This window comes from Periophthalmus magnuspinnatus, chromosome 18 (genome assembly GCF_009829125.3).
Source record: "Periophthalmus magnuspinnatus isolate fPerMag1 chromosome 18, fPerMag1.2.pri, whole genome shotgun sequence".
Classification (NCBI taxonomy): Eukaryota; Metazoa; Chordata; class Actinopteri; order Gobiiformes; family Gobiidae; genus Periophthalmus; species Periophthalmus magnuspinnatus.
Window position 1 is genome coordinate 64,456 of NC_047143.1, and position 23,860 is coordinate 88,315.

The window sequence follows — 23,860 nt, forward strand, 5'->3', positions numbered from 1 at the left end:
TAACAACAGCGACCAACATCAACCAACAACAAGGACAACGCTAACAACAGGAACCAACAACAACCAACAACAAGGGCAACACTAACAACACGAACCAACAACAACAAGGACAATGCTAACAACAGCAACCAACAACAACCAACAAGGACAACGCTAACAACAGGAACCAACAACAAGGACAACGCTAACAACAGGAACCAACAACAAGGACAACGCTAACAACAGGAACCCAGAAAAACAAGGACAACGCTAACAACAGCAACCAACAACAACCAACAAGGACAACGCTAACAACAGGAACCAACAACAAAGACAACATTAACAACAGCAACCAACAGGAACCAACAACAAGGACAACGCCAACAACAGGAACCAACAACAAGGACAACGCAAACAACAGGAACCAACAACAGGAACAATGCCGCATCCACTGACCTCTTTTGGCACATCACCCCCTCCACACACACCTCCTCTCCTCTCACCTGTCGGTTCATGCCCCTCCCCTCTCACATGTCGGTTCACGCCCTTGTCTCACCTGTCGGTTCAGGTGCTTCAGGTACATGCCGCAGGCACGGCAGAAGGCCTCCAGGAGGAGCCCAAAGCGTCGGGACACGGTTTTGTTGTGCATTTCTGATTTGAGGTGCCAAAAGAAGAAGTGTCCAATCCTCTGATTGGTCAGTGCCTTTTTGATCAGGAAACGAGCCAGAGGGTTGTCCAGGTACATCTCATACTTCAACACCTGCAACAGCACAGGATGAGTCAGAGAACACACTCCATGCTAAACACAACAGGCTACATGCTACAGACTACACATTACATGCTACAGGCTACACGCTACATGCTATACATTACACATAACACACTACACACAGCAGGCTGCATGTTACAAGCTACACACACCATGCTACAACTAACAGGCCACATGCTACACACAGCACTCTACACACAGCAGGCTACACGCTACAGGCTATTGGCTACAGACAACAGGCTACACGCTACAGGCTAGTAGTAATACTTTTAATATAATTTTATTTACATAGCAGATTTAAATACAACTGGGTTTTCAGTCTAGTCTTAAACTGCAGTAGTAGTTGCACCTGTACTAGTTGCAGTAAATACTGGGACAGTTTGTTATTGCTCAAGCCTGACTCCTGTACTGTAGTGGCAGTAACAGTAGTAGTAGGAGTAGTAATAGTAGTAGCATTAGTATTTGTAGTACCTGTACTAGCTGTAGTAAATACTGGGACAGTTTGTCGTCACTCAGGCCTTGGACCAAACACCTCAGAGCAAACTCTCGAACCACAGGATCCGGAAAGTTCCAGTCCAACAGCTCCAGAGCCGACTCTGGTTCAATGAGAGGCCACTCTTTCAGCAGGCAGTACATCTGTAGTAATAATACACAAATATACAAATATATGTATTTAATAATGCGAGTAATATAACACAAAGGCCACTCCTTCAGCAGGCTTTACATCTGTAACAATACAATTAATATGAGGTTAATATCAGTTAGCGTGTTAGCCTGTTAGCGTGTTAGTACTTACCTGCTCTTGTGTTGAGCTATATATAGTCGTCCTCACCTCCACCCACAGCTTGTGCTCTGGAACCCAACTCCTTAAGAAGGGCTGGACCCTCCATTTCTGTGGCGTTGCCCGTGGGCAACACCACTGAGGTGGTGTGGGCTTATTGCCCCACAGCTCAGCCGCCATGTGTTGGAGTTCGCCCTGGTGATCGAGAGGGCCCTGCGCCTTCGGGTCGGGACAAGTGTCTCACTGTTCCTCTGTTGTACAGGCCGAACAGCAGTGCAGAATAACCGGCCTTCTTGGAGTCTCTGAGAGGGGTACTAGACAGTGAACCCATCGGGGACTGCAACACCCACATGGGCAGCGACAGTGACACCTGGAGTGGCCTGATTGAGGACCATAATGAACACCATGTTCGAGCACAAGGGTGTCCATCAGTGCACTTGGCACCAGGACACCCTAGGTCAGAGGTCGATGATCGACTTTGTTGTCGTGTCATCTGACCTCCAGCCATGTGTTTTGGACACTCGGGTGAAGAGAGGGGCAGAGCTGTAGAGCACCACCTGGTGGTGAGTTGGATCCATTGGCGGAGGAGGAAGCTGGACAGACCTGGCAGACTCAAGAGTATCGTGATGGTCTGCTGGGAATCTCTGGTCGTAAGGTCTGCAGTGCTTGTCGTGGCGGCAACTCCCAAACCAGGTGGTGGACACCAAAAGTAAGGGATGCCGTCAGGCTGCAGAAGGAATCCTATTGAGCCTTGTTGGCTCGTGGGACTCCTGAGGCAGCTGACAGGTACTGGCAGACCAAGTGTACTGAGGCTCGCACAATCACAGAGGCAAAAACTTGTGGTTGGGAGGAGTTCAGAGAGGCCATGGAAGAGGACTATCGAACGGCCTCAAAGAGATTCTACAGACTTGAACTCTATCTGTAAATGGGTGTGTCCGGGACACATCTGCAGCTACTCATCCATGGGAGTGGAGCTCTTCTTCACTGTGGTTCTCCTCCAGGTTTCCACTGTTTTTTGGTTGTGTTTTTTTTGTTTTTCCTGCAGGAGGAAGGTCTAAGGACAGGGGGTGCTCTGGGACACTTCTCCATTTGTTTGTCTGTTTCTGTTTCATTGTTGAGTTTCTGACTTTCTCTTGGTTAAATCATTTCTCATGTTCAGAGGCGACGCTGCTGTGATTTTGGGCACAACAAAAATTAATTGATTTGATATTGAATTGTGAGCATGTGTCAGTATGTTAGCGTGTGTCACTGGATTAGCGGGTGTCAGTGTGTTAGCATGTATTAGCATGTATTAGCCTGTGTTTTTTACCTGTGACACTTCGTCTCTGGAGTTCCATTTGACCGACAGCAACAGCTTTGGCAGAGACTCAGGGAAGTTCACACAGTAATGTCTGAAATACAACACACAATATTTTACACACACACACACACAGTAAATCCCTGTTCTCCAAACTCTTCTGTTCAGATGTTTCTCCATGTTTCAGTTGTTTCTTCTCGTTGAGCCTCTAAAGTTTTATTTGGACTGATTCATGTTTGAGTTTAATCTTTAATCCACTACTTTCAACATGCCATTTTGTTGATCTGCCCCCGTATCTCCAACGGTACACACCCACTGTGACGTGCCCACTGTGACGCGCCCACTGTGACACGCCCACTGTGACACGCCCACTGTGACATATGCATTTCCTTCTCTAGTTTTATTTTCTTAATCGTTCATACTCATAGGATTCTGCAGCGTCACGTCGTCATTTTGGTACAAATGTAAAAAAAAGTGCTGCTCTAGTGTGATGTGCATCTGTCCATAGGGGGCGCTACAGCATGTGACACTTTGTTAGTCCTGTATTTTATGGAGAGGTGACTGTACATTCCTCTGGACATGTCTGTCCTTTAGCCGCAAGGAAGTGAGCATAGGCATGACTTAGGCAGAGTGGGTGTGTCTCACCTGTAAGGGGCGTGTCTCAACTGTAAGGGGGCGTGTCCCACCTGTAAGGGGCGTGTCTCACCTGTGCCTCCAGAGGAAGTCCTTGTCTTGCTCCGACAACTCGTACAGAGGATCTCGAGACCCCAGAACCTTCAACTGCTCCACCTCCGCCTCTGATAGGCCCTCACAGGCCACGCCCCTCTGCCACAGCCAACCACAGGCACACAGGGGTTAGTGCAGGTTTAGTTCTGGTTTAGTCCTAGTCTAGTCCTTTTCTAGTCCTGTTCTAGTCCTGGTGTAGTCCTGTTCTAGTCCTGGTCTAGTACCAGTCCAGGGGAGTATCCGAGCTCGCGGCTGATGGTCCAGTGGGCGTGGTCTTCGATCTGAGTCTCGTCTGGAAACACGACGGTCTGATGAAACCATGAGAACTCCAACTCCAGACACGGGGACTCCTGAGACCAGGGAGAGACCGGGGTTAGACTGGGGTTAGACCGGGACGAGACCGGGGAGAGACCAGGGTTAGACCGGGTTTAGACCAGGGAAAGACCAGGGTTAGACCGGGGAAAAACCAGGGTTAGACCGGAGAGAGACCAGGGTTAGACTGGGGTTAGACCGAGTTTAGACCAGGGAGAAACAGGGGTTAGACCAGGGTTAGACCGGAGAGAGACCAGGGTTAGACTGGGGTTAGACCGAGTTTAGACCAGGGAGAAACAGGGGTTAGACCGGGGAAAGACCAGGGTTAGACCAGGGTTAGACCGGAGAGAGACCAGGGTTAGACTGGGGTTAGACTGGGTTTAGACCAGGGAGAGACCAGGGTTAGACCAGGTTTAGACCGGGAAGAGACCAGGGTGAGACCAGGGTTAGACCAGGGTTAGACCAGGGTTAGACCGGGGAGAGACCAGGGTTAGACTGGGGTTAGACTGGGTTTAGACCAGGGAGAGACCGGGGTTAGACCGGGTTTAGACCGGGGAGAGACCAGGTTTAGACCAGGGCAAGACCAGGGCAAGACCAGGGCTAGACCAGGGCTAGACCAGGGCTAGACCAGGGCTAGACCAGGGTTAGACCGGGTTTAGACCAGGGAGAGACCGGGGTTAGACCGGGTTTAGACCAGGGAGAGACCAGGGTTAGACCAGGGTTAGACCGGGGTTAGACCGGGGTTAGTCCGGGGTTAGACCGGGGTTAGACCGGGGTTAGACCGGGGTTAGACCGGGGTTAGACCGGGGTTAGACCGGGGTTCGACAGGGGTTTGACCAGGGAGTGACCAGGGTTAGACTGGGGTTAGTCCGGGGTTAGATCAGGGTTGGACCGGGGTTTAACTGAGGTTATGATCACAGACATAGGATGGATGGGAGGGCATCTGATACATGCGTGTGAGAACAAACATTTAAGTTAAAAGTTTTAAGTTGTTTTCACATTTAGCCAGGTCGACGTAAAAGAGAGAGATCGGCACTTAGGCCGGTGTGACCCAACAGTCTCATCTCGGTCTGGACCAGGGCGACTGTGAACTCAGTCGACCTCGGGACGACCTCGGGACGACCTCGGGACAATGGACACTGTCCACTGTGACAGAGTTTGGAATTGGGCAAAAATGAGATTGGACCATATATATTTGTATAAATGGAGACACGATCGTTTGACCAGGAAATATGAATAAACTTCATATCAGTAACAGACTCCTCCTGCCCCTGTCTGCGCAGGTGAGTCTGGGTCTGTCTCCCTAACCCCAACCCTGACCCCAACCCTGACCCTGACCCTGCTCAGGTGAGTCTGGGTCTGACTCTCCGTGACCCTGACCCTGACCCTAACCCTGACCCTAACCCTGACCCTAACCCTGACCCTAACCCTGACCCTGACAGAAACGGACTGGAATGATCACATTTATGTCTGACATGTGGAAATGATCGATCTGCTAACAGCTTCAGCTAAAGCGGCTAACGCTAGCAGCTTTACGTCATAACTCTTTATGGCTAATGTCACAGTGGAAGGGCATCTGACCTTGTTGGGGTTGCAGGTTGCCGTGCCGATGGGGTTGAGCAGATCTTCGAGGCCATGAGGAACGGGCCACAGACTCAGAGCCAGTTTCCCACATACCAGAACGTCTTTAAAGTCAAAGAGATTCACATTTCCCCAGGCCAAAGGACAGTGCTCCTGTAAAACAGAGACGGATCAGAACCAGAGACCGGGTCAGAACCAGAGACCGGGTCAGAACCAGAGACCGGGCCAGAACCAAGACTGAACCAAGACTGAACCAGGACTGAACCAGGACTGAACCAGGACTGAACCAGGACTAAAAGAGATTCAAACTAGGCCACTTTCCTGCCTCCTCGGCTCCTTTCCTACCTCTTTAGCTCCTTTTCTTCCTTTGACGGAACAGATGGAGAGGCAGAGTCGGGCCGAGCGAGGGAGATCACACAGGGAGAGGTCATAGGTCAACCACTCATTCCACCTGAGGACACAAGGAGACAAGTGAGGAGACAAGTGAGGAGACAAGAGAGGAGACAAGGAGATAAGAAAGGAGGCAAGGAGACAGGAGAGGATATTAAAGCCCTGTGTGTTTGAGGGTCAGACACAGGAGCAGGTCAGGGTCAGACTGTGATGCTCAGAACGACGCATCAGAACTGAGACGCCACGAATGAGACGCCTCCAGACTCCAGGTGTGAGGGTAAGAGTGAGAGGTGGTGTAAAGGGGTATAATGGGTATAGGGTGGTGTAATGGGGTATAATAGGGTATAGTGGTGTATACAGTGGTAATAGGGCATAGTGGGGTATAGTAGGGTATAGTGGGGTATAGAGTGGAATCAGAGGGACCGCCCTCAAATGGTTTAAATCCTATCTATCAGATAGGCACCAGTTTGTTAGTATAAACCAGAGCACCTCTCCCTGTTCTAAAGTAGGCTGTGGTGTTCCACAAGGATCTGTGCTTGGTCCAATCCTATTTACTCTGTATATGTTGCCATTGGGAAACATTATCAGAAAACATGGCATTAATTTTCACTGCTACGCTGATGACACTCAGCTGTACTTATCAATGAAGCCAAATCAGACTGATCAAATAGATAAACTCAGTGTCTGTGTGAAGGACATCAAAACCTGGATGACCTTGAATTACCTGCTCTTAAATCCTGAAAAAACAGAGGTCATTGTCGTTAGTCCCAAAGGTCAAAGAGATTCTCTGTCAGACCAGATAATCTCACTCGACAATGTGAGTATAGCTTCTAGTCCTACTGTAAAAAATCTTGGAGTCCTATTTGATCAAAATCTCTCATTCACAGCCCATATAAACCTAGCTTGTAAAACCGCATACTTTCACCTGCGAAATATAACTAAAATTAGAAATATTTTACCTAAAAACGATGCTGAAAAACTCATCCATGCATTTGTTACTTCCAGACTTGATTACTGTAATTCTCTGCTCGCTGCCTGCCCCAAAAGTACTATAAAGTACTATAAAGTACTATAAAGTACTATAAAGTACTATAAAGTACTATAAGGAGCCTCCAGTTGGTCAAAAATGCAGCGGCCAGAGTCCTAACAGGAAGTAAAAGAAGAGACCACATCAGTCCTGTACTAAAATATCTGCACTGGCTTCCTGTCGAGCTTAGAATCAAATTCAAAGTCCTCCTCCTGACATACAAAGCCCTAAACGGTTTGGCCCCATCCTCTCTGCAAGATGCTATTGTCCCGTACCAGCCAAACAGAGCACTCCGCTCTCAGAATGCAGGACTATTAGTGGTTCCTAGAGTGTCCAAAAGTACAGTGGGAGGGAGAGCATTCAGTTACCAAGCTCCTGTGCTATGGAATCAACTCCCTGCTGATGTTAAACAGGCCCCCACAGTCTCTGTATTTAAGACCAGGCTTAAAACCTTCCTCTTCGGTATAGACCAGGTTACATAGTGAGGGAGTTAGGGACATTAAAACCTGGGATAAGACAGGCTGCAGTAGGAGTAACTAGCTGGGGGAAGTATGGCAACCTGAGCACTATCCTTTGCTTTGTCCTATTTTCTCATCAGCAATGCTATTCACATGTTGTCCCCTGTCCCACTCCCCCTGTGGAGTGTATCTCTTTCAGATGCCCCGATGACAGCTGGACCCTCTCCTCCTCCTTGCCTGGCCGATTTTTCTTGTTTTGTCTGATTTTTCCTGTTGTTTTGTTTTTGTGTGTTGTTTTGTTTTTGTGTGTTGTTTTGTTTGTCACAGCAGAAGGTTTGGTTGATCCCCAGGTCGCCCAGGCCTTTCTGTGTGGAGTTTTTCTTGTTTCTCCTCGTGTCTGGATGGGTTTCCTCCGGGTACTCCGGTTTCCCCCATCAACCAAAACATGAACGCCCTTCAGACAACTGTTGTTGTGATTTTGGGCGTTACAAAAATAAATGAATTGAACTGAATTGAATAATAGGGTACAGTGGGGTATAGAGTGGTATAATAGGGTACAGTGGGGTATAGAGTGGTATAATAGGGTACAGTGGGGTATAGAGTGGTATAATACGGCATAGTGGGGTATAGGGGGTATAGGGTGGTGTAATGGGGTATTATAGGGCATAGTGGGGTATAGTAGGGTATAGTGAGGTATAGAGTGGTATAATAGGGTATAGTGGGGTATAGGTGGGTATAGTGGGGGTATAATAGGATATAGTGGGGTATAGAGTGGTATAATAGGGTATAGTGGGGTATAGGGTTGTGTAATGGGGTATAATAGGGCATAGTGGATTATAGTAGGGTATAGAGTGGTATAATAGGGTATATTGGGTTATAGTGGGGTATAATAGGGTATAATGGGGTATAGAGTGGTATAATAGGGTATAGTGGGGTATAGAGTGGTATAATAGGGTATAGTGGGGTATAATAGGGTATAGTGGGGTATAGGGTGGTATAGTGGGGTATAATAGGGTATAGGGGGTATAATGGGGTATAATATGGTATAGTGGGGTGTGATGGGGTATAGTAGGGTATAGTGGGGTATAGGGTGATATAGTGGGGTATAATAGGGTATAGGGGGTATAATGGGCAGAAACTGGGGACCCAGAGGCGGACTCGTCCATCACCCTGGCTGAAGTCACTGAGGTGGTTGGCAAGCTCCTCGGTGGCAAGGCTCCGGGGGTGGACGAGATCCGTCCTGAGTACCTCAAGTCTCTGGATGTTGTGGGGCTGTCTTGGCTGACACATCTCTGCAACATCGCGTAGCGGTCGGGGACAGTACCTGTGGAATGGCAGACCGGGGTGGTGGTCCCTCTGTATAAGAAGGGGGACCGGAGGGTGTGTTCCAATTACAGGGGGATCACACTCCTCAGCCTTCCCGGTAAGGTCTATTCCAGGGTACTGGAGAGGAGAATCCGACCGATAGTCGAACCTCGGATTCAGGAGGAGCAGTGTGGTTTTCGTCCCGGTCGTGGAACACTGGACCAGCTCTATACTCTCTATCGGGTCCTCGAGGGCTCATGGGAGTATGCCCAACCAGTCCACATGTGTTGTGTGGATCTGGAGAAGGCATTCGACCGTGTCCCTCGTGGTGTCCTTTGGGGGATGCTCTGGGAGTATGGGGTCCGGGGCCCTTTGCTAAGGGCTGTCCGGTCCCTGTATGATCGGAGCAGGAGCTGTGTTCGCATTGCCGGCAGTAAGTCAGACCTGTTCCCGGTGCATGTTGGACTCCGCCAGGGCTGCCCTTTGTCACCGGTTCTGTTCATTATATTTATGGACAGAATTTCTAGGCGCAGCCAGGGGCCGGAGGGGGCCTGGTTTGGGAACCACAGGATTTCATCTCTGCTGTTTGCAGATGATGTTGTCCTGATGGCTTCTTCGAGCCAGGACCTGCAGCAGGCACTGGGGCGGTTTGCAGCCGAGTGTGAAGCGGCTGGGATGAGAATCAGCTCCTCCAAATCCGAGGCCATGGTTCTCGACCGGAAAAAGGTGGTTTGCTCTCTCCGGGTGGGTGGTGAGTCTCTGCCCCAAGTGGAGGAGTTCAAGTATCTCGGGGTCTTGTTCACGAGTGAGGGAAGGATGGAGCGGGAGATTGACAGGCGGGTCGGTGCAGCGTCTGCAGTGATGCGGTCGCTGTATCGGTCCGTTGTGGTAAAGAAGGAGCTGAGCCGGAAGGCGAAGCTCTCGATTTACCTCAATCTACGTTCCTACCCTCACCTATGGTCATGAGCTCTGGGTAATGACCGAAAGGACAAGGTCGCGGATACAAGCGGCTGAAATGGGTTTCCTCCGCAGAGTGGCCGGGCGCACCCTTAGGGATAGGGTGAGGAGCTCGGTCACACGGGAGGAGCTCGGAGTAGAGCCGCTGCTCCTACACGTTGAGAGGAGCAGCTGAGGCTCGGGCATCTGCTCAGGATGCCTCCTGGACACCTCCCTAGGGAGGTGTTCTGGGCATGTCCCACCGGGAGGAGGCCCCGGGGAAGACCCAGGACACGCTGGAGGGACTATGTCTCTTGGCTGGCCTGGGAACACCTTGGGGTACCATCGGAGGAGCTGGAGGACGTGTCCGGGGTGAGGGAAGTCTGGGAGTCCCTGCTTAGACTGCTGCCCCCGCGACCCGGCCCCGGATAAGCGGAAGAAAATGGATGGATGGATGGATGGATGGATGGGGTATAATGGGGTATAATATGGTATAGTGGGGTGTGATGGGGTATAGTAGGGTACAGTGGGGTATAGGGTGGTATACTGGGGTATAGTAGGGAATCGTGGCGTATAGTAGGGTATAGAGGGGGTATAGGAGTTATGGGGGTATAGCAGGGTGTAATGGGGTATATGGGGTATAGTGGGGTATATTAGAGTATTATGGGGTGTAGGGGAGTATAGAAATACCTGGGGTTGGAGCAGGGCACTCTCTGGGTGTTGACGTTGTCACACAGAGGTTCTCCTCCATGATAGATGCCCGTTCTGACATAGATCTGAAAAGAGACACAGCAGTTACTATGGCAACAGAGACACAATGTCACCACGGCAACAGAGTGAATATCTATGAGATTACAAGTTCAGACTCTTACATTTATATGAATAACACAGTAAATATTAGAGTTTATGTGTCTGTGACAGGAAAATCAAATACCATTTAGAGAAAAAAATTATTAACAATTATTTTAAAAAATGGCACAAAAATAATTAGAAATAAGTATTTACTTTCAAAAAAGTGTAAAAAAAAAAAAACCTTAAAAATAACAAACCTTTAGAACTGATGCAGACAGACGCATACAAATGCAGACAGACGGCAGACAGACGACAGACAGACGGCAGACAGAGTCGCGCAGACGCAGACAAACGCAGACAGATGCAGACAGATGCAGACAGACACAGTCAGACGCAGACAGACATGGACAGATGCAGACACACATTGTCGTAACAGGTGTGTGTAGCAGACCAAGGGATACAGACTCGGGGCAGATTTACAGGATTTATTGTAGGAATAGGACAAGTACAAACAGAGGGTGATCCGGAGGTGAGCAGGAACACAGGCACGACAGGAAAACAGGAACAGGCAGACCAGACGGGCGTAGGGCAGAGCGGGCAGGAGACATCCAGGGCCGGGGCATGACAGGAACACAGGGACAACAGGAACGCAGGCACGACAGGAACAAGTGAGGACGACACAGGCAGGATGAGGACAAACAGACGATCTCGCCCCGAGTGTCTTCCCCCATCTCCTCTTATCCATGGCAGGTGTGGTGATTAGCCAGATGGAGAGCAGGTGCGCACGGGAGGAGCCGAGAGCTCCGCCCAGCTCCAGGTACAAGCAGGTGAGGGAGGGGGAAGAGCACGCAGGGAGGAAAACCAGGAGCGGACAGTGCGGATCATGACAGACATAGACAAATGGCAGACAGACTGACCTTGTCGATGTCGCGGATGTTGACGTTGACGTACGTGGCGCAGAGGAGTCTGATCCTCAGCAGAGTGTTAAAGGCCCACAGAGACCGGATCGAGTCAGAACCAGAACCAGAGGGACAAGGGGAGGGCTGAGGAGTCCTACGGCTGAAAGGCACACAGACATGAGCCCTCCCTGTGTGTCAGATGCCCTCCCTGTGCATCAGATGCCCTCCCTGTGCATCAGATGCCCTCCCTGTGCATCAGATGCCCTCCGTGTGCGTCAGATGCCCTCCCTGTGTGTCAGATGCCCTCCCTGTGCGTCAGATGCCCTCCCTGTGCATCAGATGCCCTCCCTGTGCGTCAGATGCCCTCCCTGTGTGTCAGATGCCCTTCCTGTACCTGTATGATGGCGTGACAAAGCCTGAGGACGGGAGCTGAGAGTAAAGAGAGTCTTTGGACACAAGCATCAGGTGAGGAAGACGCCCCACAGACAGACACGAGCGGATGTACTGAGGGAGGAGGAGAAGAGGAGGAGGAGGAGGGGGGAGAAGGGGAGGAGAGAAGGAGAAGAGAGGAGGAGGGGGGAAGAGGAGGAGAAGAAGAGGGAGGGTAGAGGAGGGGAGGGGAAGGAAAAAAGAGGGAAGGAGGAGAGGACAGAGATGGTTATAATAATGTTAAAAAACATTGGTCTGTTCTGTAGGATGTGTGTGTGGGGGGGTGTGTGTGTGTGGGGGGGGTGTGGGGGGGTGGGGGGGTGTGTGTGGGGGGGTGGGTGTGTGTGTGTGTGGGGGGGTGGGGGGGGGTGGGGGGGGGGGGGTGGGGGTGGGGGGGGGGGGTGTGTGTGTGGGGGTGTGTGTGTGGGGGTGTGTGTGGGGGGGTGGGTGTGGGGGGGGGTGTGTGGGGGTGTGTGTGTGTGGTAGGGGTGTGTGTGGGGGGGTGGGGGTGGGTGTGTGGGGGGGGGGGGGGTGGGGGGGGGTGCGTGTGTGTGTGGGGGTGGGTGTGTGTGTGTAGGGGTGTGTGTGTGTGTGTGGGTGTGTGTGTGATTACCTTGTACTGACTCAGTGGATACTTCTCCAGCAGATACTCATCACATCCACACACCTGGGGACAGAGACAGAGACTGTGGAACTGCACTTTTCAAAGGAACGGAAGTAGAACTGTCCCCGGTAGTAGTAGTAATACCTTGAGTATATACTGTCCCTGGTACTCCAGCTGTAGTAGTAGTAGCAGTAGTAGTAGTAGTAGTAGTAGTAGTACCTTGAGTATATACTGTCCCTGGTACTCCTGTACACACAGGCGCAGTTGCTGTGGCGACAGATGCATCGAGCGACTCTTCTTCCTGATGGACTCAGCGATCAGCTGCTCTGGAAGACTGCTGTGGCTCACCTTCAAAATAAAACACACTTTACTATAAGGAGCCTCCAGTTGGTCCAAAATGCAGCGGCCAGAGTCTTAACAGGAACTAAAAGAAGAGACCACATCAGTCCTGTACTAAAATATCTGCACTGGCTTCCTGTCGAGCTTAGAATCAAATTCAAAGTCGTCCTCCTGACATACAAAGCCCTAAACGGTATGGCCCCATCCTATCTGCAAGATGCTATTGTCCCGTACCAGCCAAACAGAGCACTCCGCTCTCAGAATGCAGGACTATTAGTGGTTCCTAGAGTGTCCAAAAGTACAGTGGGAGGGAGAGCATTCAGTTACCAAGCTCCTGTGCTATGGAATCAACTCCCTGCTGATGTTAAACAGGCCCCCACAGTCTCTGTATTTAAGACCAGGCTTAAAACCTTCCTCTTCGGTATAGACCAGGTTACATAGTGAGGGAGTTAGGGACAAACCCGGGATAAGACAGGCTGCAGTAGGAGTAACTAGCTGGGGGAAGTATGGCAACCTGAGCACTATCCTCTACTTTGTCCTATTTTCTCATCAGCAATGCTATTCACATGTTGTCCCCTGTCCCACTCCCCCTGTGGAGTGTATCTCTTTCAGATGCCCCGATGACAGCTGGACCCTCTCCTCCTCCTCGTCTGGTCTTCCTCCTCCTCACCTGGCCGATTTTTCTTGTTTTGTCTGATTTTTCCTGTTGTTTGATTTTCCTGTTTGTTTTTGTGTGTTGTTGTGTTTTTGTGTGTTGTGTGTTTTTGTGTGTTGTTTGTTTTTGTGTGTTGTGTGTTTTTGTGTGTTGTTGTGTTTTTGTGTGTTGTTGTGTTTTTGTGTGTATATCTCGATGGCTGAGTGGCTCATGTCTCACAGCAGAAGGTTTGGTTGATCCCCGGGTCACCAGGCCTTTCTGTGTGGAGTTTTTCATGTTTCTCCTCGTGTCTGGATGGGTTTCCTCCGGGTACTCCGGTTTCCCCATCAACCAAAACATGAACGCCCTTCGAGACAACTGTTGTTGTGACTTTGGGCGTTACAAAAATAAAATGAATTGAATTGAATTGACTTTACCCTTCACCTTCAAAATAAAAGACTGCTCTGGCTCACCTTCAAAATAAAACACACTTAAACTTTCAACCTACTAACCTGCTCACTAACCTAGTCCTCACTGTCTTCATGAGGACTGTGGGCTACAACGAGGTTGACACTGACTGTGTAGTATTAGTAGTATTAGTATTAGTAGTGGTAGTATTAGTATTTTGTAGTATTTGTAGTATTAGCAGTACCTTGAGCGTGTACTTCTGTTTGGAGTTGGACGGTGACACAATGACCCAGATGGTAACGATCAGACGGCCTGCAAATACAGAAGTGTGAAGTCTTAAACCCGGTGATAAACCAGGACTAAACCTGGTGTAAACCCAGTCTAAACCCGGTCTAAACCTGATGTAAACCAGGACTAAACCTGGTGTAAACCCAGTCTAAACCCGGTCTAAACCTGATGTAAACCAGGACTAAACCTGGTGTAAACCCAGTCTAAACCCAGTCTAAACCCGGTCTAAACCTGATGTAAACCAGGACTAAACCTGGCCTAAACCCGGTCTAAACCCAGTCTAAACCTGACGTAAACCAGGAGTAAACCTGGTCTAAACCTGGTCTTTGGGAGGTCTTACCCTGGTCCAAGCGCTGGTACAGGTGCAGGGGCAGTTCCGGACTCGTCTCCACGTTGGGGGGGTAGACGTACAGGGCCTGGGAGTGAGCGCCCCCTGCCTCCCGCTCCTCCACAGCCTCTCTGCACACGCTCAGTATGGACCTCCGAAACTCCTGCACCTCTGCATCCTTCAAGAGCTCGAACTCACACACCGGCATGCCGATCGCAAAGCCTGAAACAGAACCAAACCAGGTCTAAACCAGGTCTAAACTAGGTCTAAACCAGGTCTAAAACAGGTCTAAAACAGGTCTAAACCAGGTCTAAACCAGGTCTAAAACAGGTCTAAAACAGGTCTAAAACAGGACTATAACAGGTCTAAACCAGGACTAAACCGGGTCTAAACCAGGTCTAAAATAGGTCTAAACCAGGTCTAAAACAGGTCTAAAACAGGACTAAACCAGGTCTAAAACAGGACTAAACCAGGTCTAAACCAGGTCTAAACCAGGTCTAAACCAGGTCTAAAACAGGTCTAAACCAGGTCTAAACCAGGTCTAAACCAGGTCTAAACTAGGTCTAAATCAGGTCTAAACCAGGTCTAAACCAGGTCTAAACTAGGTCTAAATCAGGTCTAAACCAGGTCTAAACCAGGTCTAAACCAGGTCTAAACTAGGTCTAAATCAGGTCTAAATCAGGACTAAACCAGGTCTAAACCAGGACTAAACCAGGTCTAAACTAGGTCTAAATCAGGTCTAAACCAGGACTAAACCAGGTATAAACCAGGTCTAAACCAGGTCTAAACCAGGTCTAAATCAGGTCTAAATCAGGACTAAACCAGGTCTAAACCAGGACTAAACCAGGTCTAAACTAGGTCTAAATCAGGTCTAAACCAGGACTAAACCAGGTCTAAACTAGGTCTAAACTAGGTCTAAATCAGGTCTAAAACAGGTCTAAACCTGTCATGATGCCCGTTTGTCCCTGTCCTCCTGTGCTCTCTCCCCCTCCCCTACCTGTCTGCCTGGAGCTGGGCGGAGTTCCTGACTCCTCCCACACACACCTGGAGCGCATCAGCGCAGTTACCTTCACCTGCTGCCGAGTATATGAGGACTCGGCAGAAGACAATCGGAGCCAGACCGTCCGCGTGTTCAACGTGAATGCTCCAGCCTATTTTTGCATTTTGTTACCTGCCAGCCTGTTTGCTTATTGGATTTTTCACCTCCTTCCCGATTCCTGCCCTCGCTCGCTCCTGCCTCTGTGCTCCAGCTCCGGTATTGTCTGCCCTCTGCCCTGCCTCCCGCCCTGTTTTGGTCTCCGGTGTGCTTCCCGTCTCCTGCTCTGGCTTCCGCTCTCTGGATTACCCCAGCTCAGTCTCTCCTGGTCCGGCCCCTGGTCTCATCGTGTCTCGGTCCCGGCAGTCTCTGCTCCCGTGCCAGTCCTGGTTTATCCCGCTCCTGCCCTGCCCTACGTCCTGTGTATGATTAGCGAATAATCTGAATTGACTTTGATCCTCACTGTAAATAAACGCCCTGTAAACTGCCCCCGAGTCTGCACTCATTGGTCTGCACACGCACTAGCCGTTACGACAAAACCAGGACTAAACCAGGACTAAACCAGGTCTAAAATATATTTTGGTGATGTTTCAATGATGTTTTGGTGATATTTTGGTGATGTTTTTCCTCTCACCGATCTCACGGTTCAGGATCTTCTCCTCTCTGTTGCCGATGGGTTCGATGACTTTGAGAATCGGGTGGAAGAGACGCAGGTCGCATAGACGCCGCGTTTCATCATAAAACTCCTCCCTCTCTGCTTCCTGTGTCACGCCCACAAAGATATAGCATGACTCCTCCTGACCAATCAAAACAGAGAAGAGCAGAGTTTAACCAATAACCACAAAGAAAGTTTAAAGAGGGGGTATTTACTTCTATGGGGTATTAAAGAGGAGGTATTTACTTTGATGGGCATGTATGGACAAGCATGTTTTTGATGAGGGAACAAGGTTATAACATGGGAATACTCTCAAAAAAGTGAATTTTGCATAATACCCCCTCTTTAACCAATCAGAGCAGGGAACAGCACAGTTTAACCAATCAGATCAGAGAAAGCAGCATGAGCTTTGACAGTTGTCTCTGTCCCTCAGTCGTCCATTTGGCCTCTCGTCGTGTAGTACCTGTAGTTACCTGTAGGAGGTGTTGGGTGTAGTACCTGTAGTTACCTGTAGGAGGTGTTGGGTGTAGTACCTGTAGTTACCTGTAGGAGGTGTTGGGTGTAGTACCTGTAGTTACCTGTAGGAGGTGTTGGGTGTAGTACCTGTAGTTACCTGTAGGAGGTGGTAGAGGGGGTACTTCCTGGCCTCTGTGAACAGCTGCTGTTTTATGTCGATCAGAGGAGTCTCCCTCAGACACTCCAGACTCACCAGCATCCCTGAAATATGAGAATAAAACAAGTCACATGTACATGACCTCTGATGACCTCCGATGATCTCTCATGACCTCTGATGACCTACGATGACCTCTGATGACCTCTCATGACCTCTGATGACCTACGATGTCCTCTCATGACCTCTGATGATCTCTCATGACCTCTCATGACCTCTGATGATCTCTCATGACCTCTGATGACCTCTCATGACCTCTGATGACCTCTGATGACCTCTCATGACCTCTCATGACCTCTTCTGCATGTCAAACAGTGTAACTCCTGCTGCTCACTCTGGTCCCACAAACTGAAAATACTTTTAAGTCTGATCCTTTTGTCTGTGGATGTTCAGGGTTTTAGCTCTTAGACTGTTTAAATAAATATTCATACATTTGTGTCCAGGAGGTCAGACGACTGTAACGTCCTGATCACTGGACTCTCCAAACGAGCCACAGAACAGAACATCCAGAACATCCAGAACATCCAGAACATCCAGAACACTGCTGCTCGGGGCAGGACTAGAACCAGGAAGTACTTCACACACGTGTCCTGTGGCTCAGTCTCTGGCTCCTGTGGCTCAGAGACTTTAAAGCAGCTCTGTCTGAACAAGTCTCTCCATGAACCAGCACCAAAGAACATCTCCCACATGAGCCACATGAACCATCTCACACTCTGAAGACTTCAGGGGCCAGCCTCCTGCTGTAGTACTGGTTTAGTCCTGGTTTAGTCCTGGTTTAGTGCTGGTTTAGTCCTGGTTTAGTCCTGGTTTAGTCCTGGTTTAGTCCTGGTTTAGTCCTGGTTTAGTGCTGGTTTAGTCCTGGTTTAGTCCTGGTTTAGTCCTGGTTTAGTCCTGGCCTCCTGCTGGTGCTGAGAGTCAGGACTAAACATGCTTTAATCAAAACATTTGTGAGTCATTGAACACTTTTTTTTCTCCTATTTGGACACAAATAGGCACAAATTTGGGAGACACTTGAATTACATGTATTGGAAGTCTGATTAATCAACAACAAAACTTAAGCAAAAGATATAGAACAGTGGCAAAGAAGATCGCCGAGACGTGGAAGAAGTGAAAAAAATCACTTAACTCAATGACCGAAGAGTTGAGTAACATGGTTAAGGATCAGACCTGGACAAATGAGCAATTACAGAATCACAAAAAAAAACAAGAAGATTGATGAATTTAAAAAAGACTGGAATACTTGGAACAAGAAACCACACCTCTGCAGGACTACAGCAGGAGACAAGGACCACACCTCTGCAGGACTACAGCAGGAGACAAGGAGGGACCACACCTCTGCAGGACAACAGCAGGAGACAAGGACCACACCTCTGCAGGACAACAGCAGGAGACAAGGACCACACCTCTGCAGGACTACAGCAGGAGACAAGAACCACACCTCTGCAGGACTACAGCAGGAGACAAGGACCACACCTCTGCAGGACAACAGCAGGAGACAAGGACCACACCTCTGCAGGACTACAGCAGGAGACAAGAACCACACCTCTGCAGGACAACAGCAGGAGACAAGGACCACACCTCTGCAGGACAACAGCAGGAGACAAGGACCACACCTCTGCAGGACAACAGCAGGAGACAAGGACTACACCTCTGCAGGACAACAGCAGGAGACAAGGAGGGACCACACCTCTGCAGGACTACAGCAGGAGACAAGGAGGTACCACACCTCTGCAGGACTACAGCAGGAGACAAGGACCACACCTCTGCAGGACTACAGCAGGAGACAAGGACCACACCTCTGCAGGACTACAGCAGGAGACAAGGACCACACCTCTGCAGGACTACAGCAGGAGACAAGGAGGGACCACACCTCTGCAGGACTACAGCAGGAGACAAGGAGGGACCACACCTCTGCAGGACTACAGCAGGAGACAAGGACCACACCTCTGCAGGACTACAGCAGGAGACAAGGACCACACCTCCGCAGGACTACAGCAGGAGACAAGGACCACACCTCTGCAGGACTACAGCAGGAGACAAGGACCACACCTCTGCAGGACTACAGCAGGAGACAAGGACCACACCTCTGCAGGACTACAGCAGGAGACAAGGACCACACCTCTGCAGGACAACAGCAGGAGACAAGGAGGGACCACACCTCTGCAGGACTACAGCAGGAGACAAGGACCACACCTCTGCAGGACAACAGCAGGAGACAAGGACCACACCTCTGCAGGACTACAGCAGGAGACAAGGACCACACCTCTGCAGGACAACAGCAGGAGACAAGGACCACACCTCTGCAGGACAACAGCAGGAGACAAGGAGGGACCACACCTCTGCAGGACTACAGCAGGAGACAAGGAGGGACCACACCTCTGCAGGGCTACAGCAGGAGACAAGGACCACACCTCTGCAGGACTACAGCAGGAGACAAGGAGGGACCACACCTCTGCAGGACTACAGCAGGAGACAAGGACCACACCTCTGCAGGACAACAGCAAGAGACAAGGACCACACCTCTGCAGGACTACAGCAGGAGACAAGGAGGGACCACACCTCTGCAGGACTACAGCAGGAGACAAGGACCACACCTCTGCAGGACTACAGCAGGAGACAAGGACCACACCTCTGCAGGACTACAGCAGAAGACAAGGACCACACCTCTGCAGGACTACAGCAGAAGACAAGGACCACACCTCTGCAGGACAACAGCAGGAGACAAGGACCACACCTCTGCAGGACTACAGCAGGAGACAAGGAGGGACCACACCTCTGCAGGACAACAGCAGGAGACAAGGACCACACCTCTGCAGGACTACAGCAGGAGACAAGGACCACACCTCTGCAGGACTACAGCAGGAGACAAGGACCACACCTCTGCAGGACAACAGCAGGAGACAAGGACCACACCTCTGCAGGACTACAGCAGGAGACAAGGACCACACCTCTGCAGGACTACAGCAGGAGACAAGGAGGGACCACACCTCTGCAGGACTACAGCAGGAGACAAGGAGGGACCACACCTCTGCAGGACTACAGCAGGAGACAAGGACCACACCTCTGCAGGACTACAGCAGGAGACAAGGACCACACCTCTGCAGGACTACAGCAGAAGACAAGGACCACACCTCTGCAGGACTACAGCAGGAGACAAGGACCACACCTCTGCAGGACTACAGCAGGAGACAAGGACCACACCTCTGCAGGACTACAGCAGGAGACAAGGACCACACCTCTGCAGGACTACAGCAGGAGACAAGGACCACACCTCTGCAGGACTACAGCAGGAGACAAGGACCACACCTCTGCAGGACTACAGCAGGAGACAAGGACCACACCTCTGCAGGACTACAGCAGGAGACAAGGACTACACCTCTGCAGGACTACAGCAGGAGACAAGGAGGGACCACACCTCTGCAGGACTACAGCAGGAGACAAGGACCACACCTCTGCAGGACTACAGCAGGAGACAAGGAGGGACCACACCTCTGCAGGACTACAGCAGGAGACAAGGACCACACCTCTGCAGGACTACAGCAGGAGACAAGGAGGGACCACACCTCTGCAGGACTACAGCAGGAGACAAGGACCACACCTCTGCAGGACTACAGCAGAAGACAAGGACCACACCTCTGCAGGACTACAGCAGGAGACAAGGACCACACCTTTGCAGGACTACAGCAGGAGACAAGGAGGGACCACACCTCTGCAGGACTACAGCAGGAGACAAGGACCACACCTCTGCAGGACTACAGCAGGAGACAAGTAGGTTGAAGATGCTCTACCAGGTGAACTACACACACTTGAACAACAAACCATAGATTTCTTTCACAGCAAAGACATTGCTCTAGAAAGTAGGAACATCTTTGCCTGTCACACGATTCCTCTGAAACAAAGAAATAGCCCCAAGATCATTTTCAGATTTGCAAATCACAAACATAAAGTTGAAGTGCTAAAGTTAACTAAAAAACTCAAGGGCTCACGTGTAGATGTAAATGAACACCTCACGAGGAAAAATGCAGAGATTGGACGACAGGCAAGTCCTAAAGAAACAGTCCTAAAGAAACAGAAGATCAGGATACATGGACAAGGAACTGATCAAACTCAGTGGAACACCAGAGGAAATCAGAAATAATGACAAGATGAGAAATCAAAGACTTGGACTAATTTAAGTAAGAATACAAGACTGAGTTGGAAAAATGAACTGCTTGGTCCTGTCAAACCTAAGGCCAACCAAAAAGAAAAAAGTAATCAAGCAAAATCGAGAACATTATACACTTTAATACTTTTGAACACCAGGATTACACGTCCTATGATGCAGAAACAGACATTGATCCTGGTGGCTATTTGTCTGAGAAGTTAAATTTGGACTGTGGATATTATTCTGAAGATGAAATTAAAGCATCAACTGTGATCCACTTTAACAGCAGATTCAAATCCAGCGTTGCAGCGATTTCAGAATCTTGGCCATGTGAGTCAAACATTCACAACACAAATAATGAAAAATGATGCAAAGTAACTGACAATGTACAAGAAACTCATGATGAATTTCATACCTTTTTTGTTAATGTGGCACAACCTTCACAAATCAAATGCAACAAACTCATGTTGCAGATGGAAACTCAGGATTAACATGAATCAGTTTTATGTTTGTTGTAGCTGTGTGAGAGGGACAGACGTGAAGTGTATGAGATCTACAGACTGTAAGAATATTGATCTGTCAGTGATCGAGGAGGTCATGAAAGTGAAGCCTTTAACTTACATCTGCAGCAGTTCTTTTGTTAACAGGGACATTTCCTGAGAAAATGAAACTGACTAAAGTGCTCCCAATTATTTATAAAGATGGTGATAAGCAACAAGTCACTAACTCTAGGCCCATTTCATTATTAGATCAATTTTCAAAAAATGTGAAAAGTTGTTTGTTCAACTGGATAGTTTTCTAGAAAAATCTAGGATATTATATGATCAGCAGTATGGATTTCTCAATAATAGATCCATATCTCTAGCAGTGATGGACTTTATAGAAAATGTAACATCAGCAGTTGATAATAAACCAAATACAAGTGGTATATTTATCAATCTACGTAAATCATTCGATTCTATTGAACATCGTTTACTCTGACAGACGTGTGATTGTTCTGGATCAGAGGAGTGAGTAAGAGCTGGTTAGGAAGGATTCTCTTTCCTAACAAAAATAGCTTCTTTACCTCCTCTCTCAAACCATTTCTTTTCTCTGGCTAAGATCTGAACTTCACTGTCTTCAGAGGAGGTGGTCAGTGTCTTTAAGATGGAGATGCACGGCGGACTGGGGTCCAGAGGAACTCTCTGTTGGTCCATCCTCTTATGGAGCAGCTGTTTAGTTTCTCCAGTGTGACGCTCACTCTTCACTGAATGGAGTAGACACATTACTTTGTTTATGGCTCGGGGTTTTGTCCTTAGGGTGAACCAATTTTTGTCTTAAAGTGTTTGTGGGTTTGAAAAAGACAAGAATCTCATCCTGTCTGAAGATTCTCTGAAGTTTTTCAGACACACCTGCAGTGTAAGGGATGGTAACTCCTCTCCTTCTAGGTTCAGAATCCTTGTTGTCCTGTTTTTTAGCTCTTCGATCTATTGAAGGCCCATTTTGGATCTCCACAAGCAGAGAGGACTTTGTCCACATGTTGCTCCTCCTTCACTTTTCCCTCTGTGTTTGTGTCTCTGTGGTGTAGTGTCCGGATCACTCCGAGTTTGTGCTGCAGTGGATGGTGTGAGTCAAACAGCAGGTATTACAGTATCAGTAATGGTACAGTATCACTTCATAAAACTTTATCATGTGGAAGTCCTCAAGGTCCTGTCCTGGGGCCAAAGTTATTCATTCTTTATTTGAATGACATTTATAAAGTATCTAAAATATTGGAGTTGGTTGTTTTTGAGATGATACGGATTTATATTGTTCAGGATTTGATGTTGATCAGTTAATTCCACAAGTTAAAACATAGTTGAGACCATTTTAAAAATAGTTTGATTTAAAAGTTATTGAACGAGAAAAAGAAAAATTCATGATTTAGGACAAATTCTAATATAAAATTGTTTTGGAATGGAATCAAAATAGAAGGGGTTTATCGGGGTCATCATAAATCGTCAGATATGAAACCACAGATACAGGGCATCAGGAGTAAACCCACACATACAGGGCATCAGGAGTAAACCCACACATACAGGGCATCAGGAGTAAACCCACACATACAGGGCATCAGGAGTAAAAATGCTGGTGGTTTACTTTATAAAACCAAATCTGTACTGAATAAGAAATGCTGCATGTATCATATTCTTCGCTTGTTCTTCCCTGTCTGTCTCTTATTACTCAGACATTTTTGGAAAAGCCTGTAAAACAAACAGATCCTGTAATTAAACTACAGCAAAGGACAATAATTCTGTTTCATTGTGAGGACAGTTCTGCAATTGCAATTATTGAAACTACCCTATTCAGCAAATGTTGAATACGGTAGTTTCATATGAAACTTGAAACAAAAGCTGTTTACAGTTTCAGAGTAGTTAGCGCCTCCTTCAGACAGATATAAGGCAGTGTCCAGCAGGAATCTGACCAGAACTGAAGAAGAAGAGACTTGGACGAGCAGAGAAACGTCTTCACTCCTACAACGATTTGTCCAGTGACAGATTTTAACTTCATCTTTTGCTTTTAAACAGAAATGACACTGAGCTGTTAGCCTCAGAATCAAAAACAAACCAGGTATTTAGACCCTGTTCACTAAACACAGTCTGCCTGATGCAGTACTAGTACTGTAGTAGTAATGGTAACGGTAGTAGCAGTAGTAGTAGTTCCTTTAGGACCTAAATGACCATAGTAGTAGTAGTAGTAGTAGTAGTAGTTGTGATATTTACCATTGGGTAAACAGCAGTCGACCTGGATCCGGGGGGGCATCAGGTGGAGCCCCCACAGTTCCCCTGACGATGGCCTGGGCACCATGGTAACCACCAATCACAGGCTGCCGCTCCTCTGCACCTGCACAGGTGAGACGCAACGCACAAGTGTGAAGAGACGAGAGTGTCTGACCCTGACGCACAAGTGTGAAGAGACGAGAGTGTCTGACCCTGACGCACAAGTGTGAAGAGACGAGAGTGTGTCTGATGCTGACCCTGACCATAAACACTGACTCTGACCACAACACAATGCACAGAAGAGAAGAGAGTGTGTCTGACCCTAGGTCTGACCG

General features: G+C 48.8%; 1 protein-coding gene across 1 annotated transcript in view; it reads right to left on the reverse strand.

Annotated features, from left to right (window-relative positions):
- zgc:158659 (uncharacterized protein LOC791141 homolog) overlaps nucleotides 1-23,641 on the reverse strand; it is a 33,449-nt gene extending 9,808 nt beyond the window's left edge. Inside the window, exons 1-17 of the mRNA XM_033983993.2 lie at nucleotides 23,529-23,641; nucleotides 16,587-16,690; nucleotides 15,953-16,115; nucleotides 14,295-14,504; nucleotides 13,911-13,978; nucleotides 12,505-12,633; nucleotides 12,295-12,348; nucleotides 11,647-11,756; nucleotides 11,271-11,412; nucleotides 10,252-10,337; nucleotides 5,791-5,896; nucleotides 5,446-5,598; nucleotides 3,777-3,902; nucleotides 3,533-3,651; nucleotides 2,839-2,920; nucleotides 1,220-1,384; nucleotides 536-739 (exon numbers count right to left, since the gene is read on the reverse strand). Of these exons, the coding sequence (XP_033839884.1) occupies nucleotides 536-739; nucleotides 1,220-1,384; nucleotides 2,839-2,920; nucleotides 3,533-3,651; nucleotides 3,777-3,902; nucleotides 5,446-5,598; nucleotides 5,791-5,896; nucleotides 10,252-10,337; nucleotides 11,271-11,412; nucleotides 11,647-11,756; nucleotides 12,295-12,348; nucleotides 12,505-12,633; nucleotides 13,911-13,978; nucleotides 14,295-14,504; nucleotides 15,953-16,115; nucleotides 16,587-16,690; nucleotides 23,529-23,613 (2,106 nt within the window). The 5' untranslated portion in view covers nucleotides 23,614-23,641. The remainder of the gene's footprint in view (nucleotides 1-535; nucleotides 740-1,219; nucleotides 1,385-2,838; nucleotides 2,921-3,532; nucleotides 3,652-3,776; nucleotides 3,903-5,445; nucleotides 5,599-5,790; nucleotides 5,897-10,251; nucleotides 10,338-11,270; nucleotides 11,413-11,646; nucleotides 11,757-12,294; nucleotides 12,349-12,504; nucleotides 12,634-13,910; nucleotides 13,979-14,294; nucleotides 14,505-15,952; nucleotides 16,116-16,586; nucleotides 16,691-23,528) is intronic.
- Between the last annotated feature and the right edge of the window lie 219 nt (nucleotides 23,642-23,860).